The sequence below is a fragment of the Grampus griseus genome, assembly GCF_964374135.1.
Source record: "Grampus griseus genome assembly, chromosome: 15".
Classification (NCBI taxonomy): domain Eukaryota; kingdom Metazoa; phylum Chordata; class Mammalia; order Artiodactyla; family Delphinidae; genus Grampus; species Grampus griseus.
The window spans coordinates 54,263,999-54,278,749 of record NC_139009.1 but is presented as its reverse complement, the minus strand read 5'-3'; the positions used below and the strand labels follow the sequence as shown (position 1 = coordinate 54,278,749).

The 14,751-nt window shown below is 37.4% G+C and overlaps 1 protein-coding gene across 2 annotated transcripts in view; it reads right to left on the bottom strand.

Moving 5' to 3' along the window:
* The window catches only part of ACTR2 (actin related protein 2), a 35,479-nt gene extending 22,173 nt beyond the window's left edge, over positions 1–13,306 (bottom strand). Inside the window, exons 1-4 of one of the 2 annotated variants that reach the window (XM_082672171.1) lie at positions 13,105–13,306; positions 5,825–5,935; positions 3,754–3,768; positions 90–305 (exon numbers count right to left, since the gene is read on the bottom strand). In XM_082672171.1, coding sequence (XP_082528297.1) covers positions 90–305; positions 3,754–3,768; positions 5,825–5,935; positions 13,105–13,152 — 390 coding nt within the window. In that variant the 5' untranslated portion in view covers positions 13,153–13,306. The remainder of the gene's footprint in view (positions 1–89; positions 306–3,753; positions 3,769–5,824; positions 5,936–13,104) is intronic. The other variant, XM_082672172.1, reaches the window with a different exon arrangement.
* Positions 13,307–14,751: the final 1,445 nt, after the last annotated feature.

Below are 14,751 nucleotides of genomic sequence, written 5' to 3'. Positions count from 1 at the left end.
TAAGGACAACGGTAAGATAAAAGAAAAAACATGTGCTTTAACATCACATCACAGAAACACATATGTGCGCAACCCATCTAAAAACTTACCTCTACAATCTTCTCTCTGTTTTTGGTTGGGTTCATAGGAGGTTCTGTGAGCAAGATTTTACAATTCCTGGTATCTATGTTAAGTTTCTCTGGTCCAAATGTATAGTCCCACAGGTGTTTCATGTCATCCCAATTTCGTACTATGCCATTTTCCATTGGGTAATTAACTTCTAACATTGAGCGTAATTCACTTGCCTCATCACCAACCATAAGATCCTAGAAAATTATAATATCAAAGCTTTAGACCAAATTTTTGTATAAAATACCTTCAGAAAATTATCCTCCCATAATATTTTGGAAAACTTGGGAATAATTAATTTTAATCTTTCTGGCACTTTCAGACAAAGTTCTTCATTCCACAAGTTAAAAAGATCTTTTCTTTCATGAACAATGCCTTGCAAATCTTAATCATGAATAATAAATTTTTATGTACAGCGTGGTTTAAATCAATAAATTGACCTTACCTTTAATACATATGTTTCCAAAAGAAGAGCATTAGCACAAATAAACCCCACATTTTCATATTTTGGAGGGTTTTGTATGAGGTTTCATCTGTTTCTTTTGCTCAAATGTTCAAAAAATAAGGCCTGTGATATGTGAGATAGCACATCAGGGAAAAAAAAAAACTTGTAGAAAAATGCTCAATGCATGCAGCACATTTCTTTGTACTAAATATCAAAATGATAAGTGTAACTACTATAAAGCATAATGAGAAGCAAAAAATAAAAGGATGTTTTATTACACTGTAAGAATGGACATATGCACCACATAACTTGTAAATTTCACAAACTTCTACCTATATATGCCTCAATTAGAATTGAAATTAAGTTTCAATATATGCCTCACCAAGATGAATGATAATTTGTAGAGATACAAAAAATTAAGACAAAGAGAAGCAATTCTTCTTTAAAATTATCTCATGAGCGACATCTTCAATCTTAAAGTACAATACTGGAAAACTATGCTATTACACACGAAGCAGAATACTCACAAGTCTTGTCTCCAATGACAGCATACTTAAGATGACCCACATTTCAAAAGTCAAATTTTGTGTGTATAAGGCTAATGATGTCCCAGAATTTAAATTTATTTTAGAAATCAGCTAGTCAAAATGCTAAATAATCTTGATTTCTACATATACTGATGAATTCAATTAAAAAAAAAAAACCCTAGTATCAGAAATAGCTATTTGCTATAAGACCTTAGGATATTTTAAAACAGAAGTTTAAATACATGTATGACTTTAAAACTTTTAAAAATAACTATTAAAAAAAAAGAGAAGAGATAAACAAGGGTGAAGACTCTAAAAACAACAACAATAAAAAAAAACCAAACAGATTTCCAGAAAATCCACTGAAAGCAACAACAAAAAGGAAAAACAAAGTTAAAGCACATGCTAGAAATGTTCACTAAAACTTTTCTGTTGCAACTAATTTTGTATAAAGTTAATTTACCATAACTTAATACTCAAATTGCTTAAATATTAACTATTTAGAATCATCTGATAGGAAAATGCAAAACTAAAAATCTGTATTTGTGAACTCTAGTAACTGACATGCATTTGTTGAATTACTTATGGAGAAGTATACTGATAATTTCAAATACATCAAAAGACAAGATACACTGATGGACTGACAGATGGATAAATGGATAGATATGTGATATATCAGTATAGTAAACATTAATATCAGAATCTAGGTGATGGATGTATGGGTTTCACTGCAAAATTCCTCCAACTCTGCTGTGTATTCTAAACACTTCTTAATAAAATGTTAGGGGGAGGAATTTATACCTCCAAGTACATATATTACTTTTGGCCATCAATATAACTTAATATACAATTTTGTTACTTTCTTCTAGAATATATCTTTCTTTGTGTTATACAAGGTAATAACAGATCAGATAATTAGATGGTTTATATCATCGATATATATTCACAACTACATTTCAACAAATTTAGTATAAGTCTGGTCTGATTTGATCAGACTGTTTAGTTTTTATTCCATGCAAGAATAGGCGCTTACATATGCCTGATCTGATGCCAACTCAAAATAAAAGTGTCATGGATCTACTTCTAGGGCACACATACCATAAACAATTAACTGAAAAAAACATCTGGCATTGAGTATCTTACCATCCCTCTGAACAAAGAGGACATTTAAAATGGAAGAAAACGAGTATTAACTTATCAAATTAGTGCAAATAGTCTTGACTAACTCAAGCTACCTAATTTAAAAACGTATTGATATCTAAAATTTTATTTCAAAAAATCCTAAAACATATAGTTTTCCTTAGAACATTTTAACTTCCAAAACCCCAAAATGATAAAAGGTTATGTAACTTGCCCGCATCCCCAAGACCAAAATTATAAGCCATCAGATCAGGCCTTAGTTTTTTACCACCCACCTCATCATTGGACCAAGCCTAAACCATCACCTATTACCTGAAAGAATGAAAAATTATAGTAACTGTCTGAGATTTTGTTATAAAAGCATTTATATTTTATGAAAAGCAGGCAGTGTAGATGAGATTTGCCAAGAATCATTCTGAACAATGTCACCTCAAATTAAAAGTAGAGCAAATATACTTTAAAACCACAATTAAATTCCTAGAACAAAATTTCATAAAAAACATTAAATTAAGCCTACACTGTTCTCTACAAGTGCACTTTTTTCTTAATCTCCTCCAGATTTTAAGACAAATGCATGATCTTTTATTTAGGATAAATGTAGGAATTTCCACTTTTAAATGCTTTTGTTTATTCAAAAGAAAATTTCACAAAGTTACTGTTACTAGTTAAAATACATATCACTAGAAAGGCCTGATATTAATCTCTGTCAAAGCTGCTTACAAATAATATTAAAAACAAACAAACAAACTTGAAAATATCTACTACAGAAAGCACTTTGACTACCACAGAAAAATATGGTGAAGAGTCAATTGCCTGGGATGCGCCTAGTTCTAGTTCAAAAGAAAAAGGTGCCACACAATGGTATTTATTTAGAGGAAGAATCTATTGTCTATGCAAAAGTCTTACAAGACTTCCACCTTTTTCTTATTTATACTCAGATAATGCAAAATCTGCTCATCGATAAGGATAATATAGGAAACAAGTCAATCTCTTTTTCTCCCCCTTTACTATTTATAGTTCATTTGCACATTAAAATTTTACTCAGTTTATTAAATACACATATGATACTGTACTGGATGCAAATATATACACATATATATAGAGGCTATGACAGGCAGTGTTCAATTTAACAATGGTCAATAAAGTGGATTTATCCAAATGCAACAACTTCACCCCAATTTTCTGGATCACACATATCCTAAATAAAGCCACTTGGTTTCTAATAAAATGCACACCACATTCCATTTTAATCGTAACATTCATCTACAAAAAACACAAGGAAAACAATTCAAAACTATGTTAGTAATTAGTTCTGATTTGGTCCATTGTATGCAATCAGGAAATATAGGACTTAATTAGTTGCTACCAAATTGAAGCAATGAAAAAGGTTAAAAATCAAAGTACTTAAAAATTAAAAAATTAAAATATGGAATTACCCCCCTCCCCAATACCAAAGGGACACAAAACAACAACTACTGTCCCACCAAGCAAAAGTGGAAAACAAACAGAGAGCATGTGTGTAACCTCACTTACCATCTTTTTGTTATTCTACTTCAACAGGTCAAGAAAGGTGAAGAGAGAGAAGGTAGAAGTAAGAGTCAGAAAAGGCCTAAATAAAATCCTCACTGAAATTTTTAAACATACAAGCAATAGAGACAAATTAGGTCGAGGTCAGATGCAGTACTACTACAGTTTACGGAGTTAACAATTAGGGCCGAATTAGCATGGACAGTTATTACTCCTGAATGAAAATAAACTCATTAAACAATTTAAATTTCCAGTTTTTAGTCTACCACATTTTAGCTAACAAGACACAAAAAGTATAAATCAATCCACTAGGCATAGGAATTCCAAAAAAGTCATATTTCTTTAATTCATTACTGAATTTAAGAACCTTAATTAAGGAAAATAAATAGCAGAAAAGGTCTAGCTGAGTAAGTAAAGGGTATTTAGAGTTGACTTTCCAAGCTCTAGTAGTCAAGTTAAATTTGACACAGGTCTGTTTTCTTTCACTGTTTTCTACTGGAAGACAAATTAACTTGAAAGACTTAAAAGATTAAGCAGATTGAACAGAAGTGAGCCAATCGAACACAGACTGACAAACCATACAAGCAAATGCTACTGGGGAATTCCTTAGCAAAAACGTCTTATTAGGATATCATCTAGTTTCATTTCTATCACTTGGCCTTAAAAAGCAAGAAAATGGTAATTATTGTGACTATGCTGGTCAATAAAAAGAGCTGTATGTATCTTAATACCTCAAAAATGTTATTATCCATAAAGTATATAAAAAAGCCATTCTTCTTTAAAAGGCTGATACTGAATAAAAGTGTGACTTCCAACATCATTAAAAAGTTTATCCTTATCACTATTATTAGCTAAATTTTAAGTTGAGTTCATTTAAGATTGAATTCAATCAGAATGAAAGGAGTTCACAATAAGAGAATACAGAATTCCACAAAATTCCCAAAAGACCCTAAAAAACCCCCAAAACAAAAACAAAAAACCTCTCATATTGAGTATCCCTTCTGATTGTAACATAACAAAACAGAGGCCAGAATCATTCACTCTTTTAAGTCTTTAAAAAATTAACACAGAACCTAAGTTTCAGTTTGTACTTTTATTCATTGTGTAATTCAATTCTCTAGTCCCAACAGCAGAGAGCCACCAAGTAGCAAACCTCTACCACCTACTACCACCTTCCTAGACATCTCAAATAAACGTTCCAGAGAGGCACACACTAACTCACACACTAACAATTCAGTGAAGTCTTGCCAAGGACTGTCCAGATAGGACCAACAATGCTAGTCCGTTCACAAATGATTCAGTGAAAGGGCCCCTAAATGTTACTGCATTTTGTATAAGCTGATCCCTAGGCCACCTGAAAAATGTAAGTCAATTGGTGACCACTGACTTTTGATTCTTTTTCTTCTACAGTATTGTAACTCCCACTTGATTTTCAATCCCTTTAATAGAAGATAAAAATCTATCACCCTTAACATCCAGTTACTCATGTTAAGTACAGCAGGTAGGCAATGACAATATTCCCTTCCCTCTCCTCGTGCTAAGATAAATACAAGGCCAAATAAAGACTTGCACAGCTTCCTCCTGCACACTATGGAAATCAGTTATACTGGTGAAAAGAGGAACCAATAAGATTTATATCCTGTGTTTCCTGACTAGCTATATAAAAATGTAGGGGGATCAGGCCATGAGAACATGGGAAGGAAAAATCTTAGGTCCCAAAGAGACACTAACATAGAAAAATATATGGAACTGAAAGACATAAAAATACCAGGCTGATTTCTTTTAAAAATTATATTAGGTAATAGGACTTTAAGTCACTAATATAGTATTCACATCAACATAAAAATCTTACTAAGTATTTTACTTCATTCAGAGAGTGATGGCATCAAGCTATACTTAAAGTCAGATGAAATTAACTTCAGTTTCTGGTGCCTTTCTTCAGGTGTTGATAAAAATTTTAAATATAAGAAATTCGGCCCTCCTCCTTTGCTTTTCAAGGCATCACATTTTAAATCTACTTAATTCAAAGAACACCTCACAGGTTTTGCTCCTCATTTATCAATAAATAAAATATTACCTTGATTTCAATGTTTCCCACTTTGGTGGTCGATCTGATAATAGGTCTTCCAACCAAAGCTGGGAAGATGTGTTCTGGAAAGTTGGAGCCTGCATATCCACACTTCACAAACTGGAAAAGAACAGTAAAAGTGGGTTAGTGTCAAGGTATTTATGATATTATCCTTTTTGTTTTGTTTTGTTTTCATTTTGGTTTTGCGGTACGCGGGACTCTCACTGTTGTGGCCTCTCCCGTTGCGGAGCACAGGCTCCGGACGCGCAGGCTCAGCGGCCATGGCTCACGGGCCCAGCCGCTCTGCGGCATGTGGGATCTTCCCAGACCGGGGCACGAACCCGTGTCCCCTGCATCGGCAGGCGGACTCTCAACCACTGCGCCACCAGGGAAGCCCTGATACTACCCTTTTAAAAACTGTATCTGAAAAGTACCACTTTGCATTTATATAATATTTTAAACTTTTGTTGCTTTCAAATTACCCAAAGTAGTCACCCCATCTATCATATCCTCCATTTATTTCCTTTATGGCGCTACTACCAGAGTTCCCGTTTCCTTACTGGTTAACTGCTTATTTAGTGCCTAGGTCTCCCCACCACAGGGAGTTAAGCTGAGCAGTTCATGCTGGAGCCCACTGCCTTGATGCACAGAGGGGAAGGGACAAATTCACTCAACAAATGCTAAGGATTTTTAAAAGAGAAATGTCAGAAAATGAACAGAACTAAAGCAGCTTTTCATTCATGTCTGGCAATTCACTTAAGCAATCCCATTTTTGAAAATGGGAAAATCAAATGGCATATGGACTAGCATCAAAATAAACATTTATTAGGCATTTTGGGCTATTTACATCTTTATATTTAGACAAACGTATTCAGTAATAACAAATGACATAATTTCATATTCAGATAGTGTACTTCTCCAATGAGGACATATCACTGACTCTAATAATACTTCCATTTTATGAATAAGAAACTGATGTACTAGGAGATTTAACAATCTACAGTAAAACTGAAAATAGAACCAAGGGTTTTTAGTTCTTATACCAATAATACAGTCTGTTTAGACTTATTTTTAAGAGCAGCCATTACAAGGAAAAGGCAGTTTAAAACTTCAGAGTGGGAGGAAGAAGCTATAAAAGAAAGGAAATGCAATCAGTCTCTACCCTCTCTCTTACCAAGCCTTTATTCAATGTATGGTACACTGCAAGGATTTTTGTGTCTATTGATGAATCCCAAGCACCTAGAACAGTGTCTGACACATACTAAATGCATATTATTTAACTGATCAATAAATATTAGAAGTTTTGCTGTTGACCCGTATGATACTATGATTATTTTAACCTAGAGAATATGTTTAATATTGAGAAAGTCTATTGTTCCATGGCTTCAGCTACCATATTCTCTTAGAAGAATTAAGGAGAAAAACAGTAACTGAATGTGATGCATGATAGTAATAACACGGAAGTGGAGAGAAAGCGGTTACATACAAGGAACTGTTTTGTTTGACAGTGGTAAAGGTTAGCAACTACCTGAAACTCACTGACTTCTGACTAACCCTCCAAAATATAAAATTTTTCTACTGCAAAGACAATCTTGTTGGAAATGATGTTGATGAACCGCATTTAATTATAAATAGTCTAGAACATTCTGCCATGCATAATTTCAAGTCTTTTATATATAGAGCTCTTAAAAATATGTTGAAGTCATGTCTTTAGCAGACTAAAGCTACTGGTATGAAAAATATGCCTAAAATTTTAAAATTGCATATTTCCAATACCACCTGAATTCGTATCTCCTCAGTTCACGTTTACATTTTAGAACCTACATAAAACACACTGCTCAGATAGGTTTTCTTCCAAACTCACAAAACCTAGTCCTGCTTAGTTTACCATTCAGCCACATACCCATTTCTAAAACTATGATACAATTCTGACCAGATTAGCTTCCAAGGCAGAAGTTACTGTGATATGATGGCATATGCAATAGATTACCTGCTTGCTCATACCTCTCTCTCCATTTGAATAGTGGTTGATAAAGAGCAATACACTTCCCACCCTAAAAAAGTGTTCAACAGAATTCAGAAATGCTATTCCATTTTTCCACAATGTCTTCCCAAATAATTTAACAATGTGACCCAGAAAGAGTTGGAGTGACAACTGCTACAGAGGAAAAGAATAATACTTACTATTTTCTAGTCTATTCAAATTAAAAGAAAATGAAAAAACCTCTCACACGCTTCTCTTCTAAATCAAACTCGCTTTTGTCCTTAAGTCAAAAGCCAGCTCACTTGACGTGAACGGAAATCAGATGCAAAACCAGAGAATCTCTTCTCATTACCCCACCATATCCAAATTTCTACATAAATAAAATCTGTCATGATCACCAGCTCTAGTCATAATTTATACATATGTTCCAAATATAGAAACCAAATATAATGTAGACATTAAATTCTTATGTATTAACATAATGAACAGATAAGGACACTGGGTGGGTCAAAAGTGTCCATTCACCAGACTGAACATGCTCACATGGGTATAAATGTTCTTAAAAAAAATGACAGAATGAATGAAAAAAGAACCTACAAGTTTGTAAGGGCATTTTTAGCACATTAAATGTAAACAAATGATTTAAGTGAGAAATCGTAACACAAGGTAAAGGTGGGGCAGGAGCCTGGGATGGGGCGTAAGCCAAGTCCTGGTGCAGGGAGGAGGCTGCGAAGGTTGACGTGCCTCCCCTCATTCTGAGCCAAACACACTGGGAAACGTGCAACACGGTAAATCCATAATCACATCACTCAATGTTTACTGATTATAACCTGAACAATTATAGACAGGTAGTTTGCATCTTGAAATTCTTGTCTGAGCATACTTCACGGGACAAAATATTTGCCAAGTGCCTGAGGCAAGATGACAAAATATTAAGAACTCCTGAAACTATAAAAATAATTGTAAACTACTATTCCTGTGCTTTATAAAAAATGGAAATTTGGCTTTTAGTTCAAATTAAAGATACCAATCACTTATTAATGAAATCATTTATTCTGCTTAAGCAGTAGCTTACTGGAAGTAGATGCTGCCATCCAGTGCTAGCATTACTACAGGGTACTAGTGTTTGGTCAAAATGGCAAGTGCTGCACTATTTCACATTATTTCAAATGTGAAAGCATTAATAGTTATAATAACAAGAATATAATTACAATGATGTATTTCTCAATAACATATAACCAACAGACAACCTGCCATTTCCTTTCTTGTAAAAAGCAAGTATTTTTTAAAACATCTAAACCACGATGTAATAAAATAGAAAGAAAATATTCTTTTTTAAATTATTTGTTTGGTATCATTTTTAATCCTGGAGATACCTCCCCCCATTCCAATCATTTTAAGACTTGGTGGCTTAGTTCTCTCATTGTGTGCAGTAAGGCTGTGTTTAAGAAATAGATTTTACCATATATAGTTTCCTCTTCATAGCACTGTGGTTTAAACTGGCTCCCTTACTTCCTACTGAGTCATCAAATGGTAAGAACATGAACAATATAATGTTCTTTCAAGCAACAAAAAAAAGCTCATCTACATTTGCTCTAAAAGTACCTTTCTCCCTCAAAAAATAAATTGGGATTTATAAAGCCTCATTTGGACTTATTTAATTTGTATTTTTCCTTTATTAATTTAAATTGATGGTATTGACATATTAATTTAATTGCATAGTGATTATTCTGATCTTAGACCACCAAAATATTTATTATATTTATTCCAAAGCACTTTTTTTTTTTTTTTTTTGGTGGTACGCAGGCCTCTCACTGTTGTGGCCTCTCCCGTTGCGGAGCACAGGCTCCGGAAGCGCAGGCTCAGCGGCCATAGCTCACGGGCCTAGCCGCTCCACGGCACGTGGGATCTTCCTGGACCGGGGCACGAACCCGTGTCCCCTGCATCGGCAGGCAGACTCTCAACCACTGCGCCACCAGGGAAGCCCTATGCCAAAGCATTTTATAGGGTGAAACCAAACCTGTTTCTGATTTGTTTCTAATTCAAACACTCCTAAATTCATTATATAAATCTGTATAAGCCTGATAAAGGCCATAATACTACAAATGTGAATTGTAAAAGTATAATTACCTAACACTATAAGCTACTTTGTATCACTAGACCCTGAAAATTATACCTACCAGTCACACAGTAGGCACGCCAGAAGTCTTCACTGTTGGTGAACTAACTCAATGTTGATGAAATCACCCAAGTTTGGTAAAAGAATATACAACACCAGGGGGCCAGGCCCCACTCTTGCAAGGCACCCAAGCCTAAGCAGATCTCCACATTTTCACTTATCTGGCCACTTTCCGCAGCTCTATTTTAGGTGCAGGTTTGGACAAAGGCTCCATTTTAGGTTTGAATGGTTATGAAGGTGAAATGCATAAAGTACTGGAAATGGATGAGCTTTTCCTCCTCTAGGAGGAAAAGAGACAGTGGTCAGCTTGGGAGCTAGTGAGGAAGAAGAGCGGCACCAACATCTGGCATGTGATCACAAGAACTCACCTACTCTTAGGGCATTCGATTCAGGGCCTGCCAGAGGGGCTTAAAAAATCAAGTTCTCAGGACTTCCCTGGTGGTGCAGTGGTTAAGAATCCGCCTGCCAATGCAGGGGACACGGGTTCGAGCCCTGGTCCAGGAAGATCCCACATGCCATGGAGCAACTAAACCCGTGTGCCACAACTACTGAAGCCCGCGCGCCTAGAGCCCGTGCTCCGCAACAAGAGAAGCCACCGCAATGAGAAGCCCACGCACTGCAACAAAGACCCAACACAGCCATAAATAAATAAATTAAAAAAAAAAAATCAAGTTCTCAAATACCTATAATTTTAACACCTAAAATGTGTAAGAGGCAAATTGCTTTGGAGTAACAACTATTTCCATAAGTTTTTAGAAATTTAATTTTAATATCTTCTTTATTTAATCATAGAGGAATCATTAGACCTTCAGGTACAATCAGGTAAAATCAAAATGACTATGAAGTATAACCATAAGAAATACAGAATCTAAGTGGTTCCTAATTCTCTAAATTTTCAGAAATATCACAGCATTCATGACTACATACCACATCAGAGCTGTTTCTTCATTTGAAGTCTACCATGTCCTATAGAAAATCTGATAAAAATTTTAGAGTAACTAGAAACATAACACCAAATATGTAAGTTTTTGTTTGAATTAACTACACTTTTCTATTTATGTCATAGTAACTGATCTTTTGTCTTAAGAAGCAAGATTCTTAAATTATGGATTAGACATAAGACTAATCAATAATATACAATCAGTTTTCTAACACAGATAAACTAATGAAATAGTAACATAAAAACTAAATATTATGGGACTTCCCCAGTTGTCCAGTGGTTAATACTCCGCGTTTCCACCTCGGAGAGCGCGGGTTCGATCCCTGGTCGGGGAACTAAGATCCTGCATGCGGTGCAGCCAAAAAGAAAATTTTTTAAAAAAAGAAGAAGAAAAAAAAACCTAAATATTATGAGAAAACATATACTACAAAAACAGGGTTCACTGTCCTTCAAAGAGGAGGAATCCATTAAAACATAACTGACTTCAATTTCTAAAGAAAAAAGCTGACATATTCACAAAACAAAATATATTAACATCAACTTTTAAAGATTTACATTTATTTAGAGGTCAATTTGAGACTACAGTGGGAATCAGGCTAATATTTTTTAAAAAGCACCTTTAACTGAGTTTTAACTGTAAAAGTAATACATGTTTATAGTTAGTTTCATTTAAAGATAGTTTAAAAATACATGGTTTGTTAAAAAAACAAAGAACAGTTTTCCAATAATTCAGAAGGGTGATGAAGTCCTTCCCACCTTACCTCACTCTTAGCCCTAGTCTCACAGGTAACCACTATGAACATACATTTCTTATGAATTCCGCCAAAACTTTCATATACACATACATTTGTAGACACATAAATATCTTTAATAAAGATGGAATTGCTGTAAAACTTTTTTTTAAACTTAACAATAGATCTTAAAAATGTTTCTATAGTGGTGGACCTGCCTCCTTTTCTTTAAGTACTATTCCATTTTGTATGGATGTCTTCTTACTCTCCTCCGTTTTTAACTTAGGTCAGATAAAGCTAATATCATCACTACTTGTAAAAGTCTAACAAATTCAATCAAGGGCAGCATATTATAGCTGTGAATATCAGCTCTTTTTTCCCCTCAACAATCCAGTTTCCAAAGGGCTCTAAAGTTCAAAAAAAATCTATTTTAATTCATCTATCACATTTATGGAAGGAAGGGGATAAAAGTCACAAAATACTGCAGCTCCAAGATGGTTAGGACTTGTAATGTAGGGGGAAGTGATCACTACAGAACTCATCCAAAATAAGTAACACTTCTGTCTTCTAATTTGCTGACTTTGCTGCCCAAAATACATTTTTTTTAATGGGGGGGGGCGATTGAAAGAAACAACCTTCAAATAATTTCTATATCAGTGTTTTACTCAGATTTTTACAATTATTTGCATTTTAGAATCTTAAATACTAACATTACCTGTATTCTGCAAGTAAGGAAAAAAAGGAGGAGGGGTACCCAAACTGATTAACTTCCCCTAAGGTTAGTGGAATTAACACTTGGGCCTTAAAGGGTGCGAGATCAACCACTGGAACACACTGGTCTCTGCGGGGCTGCACCTGGGCCAAATTTCCAGCATGCAGAACAAAAAGTAAATGATGCACTGCCGACCTGGTCTCCCTTCCCCTCAAAAAACAAGAAAACAAAAAAACAAACACTGCGAAAGGACTGAGGCTCACTGCATGACAGCACTTCCCTTTTTTCTTTAAACCCGCTTCCTGCCTCCCGTTCTGTATCTTCAACTATACAGGAAGAGGAAGGCCTCTTGATCTTCTTTTTACACACCGGCAGCCCTGGGGAATGGAGCCCTTCTGGAACACACAAACCCAGCCTTTTACTCCTCCGGCCCTTTAGCCAGCCAGAATCCCGCGGCTCCAGCGCGGGGCCGGCCCCGGCCGGGCAGCAGGTGGGAACCCCATCCAGTGCCGGCCTCGCCCGCCGTCCTGACCCCGAGCTGCGGGAGTGGCGGGCTCGGGTAAACTAAGGGGCCCGACCCTCTCGCGCGCCACACCCACGGAGGCGGGAAGCGAGGCCCTGGCCCCTTGGCCCCGGGGGCCGAGGGCCCAGGGGTGCAGCCCCGGGCGCCAAGGGCCCGCGCGCCCCTCGCTCATCCCCTGCCCGAGCCTGTAGCCGCTGCAGCCTCCCCGCGAAGCGCTTACCCCGGTGCCGTTGTCGCACACCACCACCTTCCGGCCCTGGCTGTCCATAGTGCGCCCGTAAGAGAGCCGGAGCCGCCGCCACCGAACAACCTACAACCGCCGCCGTCCGTCGGTTCCTCTTCCTCCTCCTCCCTCTTCCCGGCCCCTCCCGCGGCCCAGCTTTTTTCTCCCACCCGGAAGTGGCCGTCCGCCCCTACCCGCCCCTGCCCGCAACCTACTGACTGCCGGCGCGGAAGAGGTGAGGACGGGAGGGAGGAGGCAGAGACTGGCAGCGCTGAGCTCCAATAAGAAACAAAGGAGCCCGAGGTCCCGCCCACGGCACCGTTTCCGGCTTCGGTTCCAGCTCCGCCTTCAGGGTCGCCGCCCATGCAGGTTCTTCCTGTCGGCGTCTTGTCCCCGGCGCTTCACCGGGTGTAAATGGACGCCGAGGTGGTGGCCGCTGCGGTCATTTCCGTCTGCGGTCTTTTCCTTAAGGCGTGGCAGGAGTTGGGGGCTCCGCTTACCCGGCTGAAGGAGGCGCAGGCGGATGAAAGCTATCTGGTCTGTGGCGAGACCGCAATGGAATGTGACAGAGAAGCCTGCCGGGAGGGCGGGAGGCGGCAGACACCCTTGCTAACCCCACCATTGAATGAGGCTTGGTGTATCATTGCTTGTAAGCCTTTTCAGTGGGCAGAGCTGCGATGGTACAGACACGTGAAATCGCGCATTTACACCGATTCCTCCAATTCCAGCCCAATCTGTCTTTGCCCGGTTCGCCCTTAGTCAAGTGAACAAGAGTAGGTGCTTAACGATTCCAGCCTCATTGCTCACCACTTCCCTTGCAGCAGCATGATGTTGCTTCACACCTCTTCAGTATATGTACCTATCTGAACCCAGACTCTGTGCTTTGAAATCAGACAACCCCAGTTTCAAACAAGGCCCCGCCACTCAGGAATTCTGTGATCTGGGCCCACTCTACATGAGCCCTCAGTTCAATATTATAATACCAGACTGCTTTTCAGTTTCACTTTGTTTTTTTATTAGACAGTGGTTTACAAACCTTATAAAGGCATAGAATGCTTTATTCAAATTTAATCTTATATGGAAACCCAACATATAAAAATAGATCAAAGTATGGGAGCTCCCTGGTGGTCTAGTGGTTAGGATTCCTTGCTTTCACTGCCAAGGCCCAGGATTCAATCTCTGGTGGGGGAACTGAGATCTCACAAGCCGGACAGCCAAAATTTAAAAAAAGAAAAGAAAAAAAAAAAGATCAAAATAAAGCTGCCATAGTTGTTGGAAGTTTGAGAAGTTAGTCTGAGTAGGAGGCCTCGGGGGAATCTCTTCCCTGCATCTGCTTCAGTAGTCATTGAGGTACCTCAGCCTGCTGAACTTTGCAGTAGTTCATAAATTACATGTCTTACTTTTCTGGACCCAGTGCCTAACACTGTGTAGTTTTCATGGAATTATATTTAATTGGTCTCAGCAAATTGAATTCAAGCATTTCTGTGTCCTTTTACTTTTCCTCTTTATGAAATTAAATGGATTACTAATTTTTACTTTTTAAGAAGTAACATTTGTTTTCTTCTAATTATAAATCACCACATGCAAATGATAGGAAATATCAACAAACATCTATTTGCTACACTAATGAAAATGCAGCAAAAT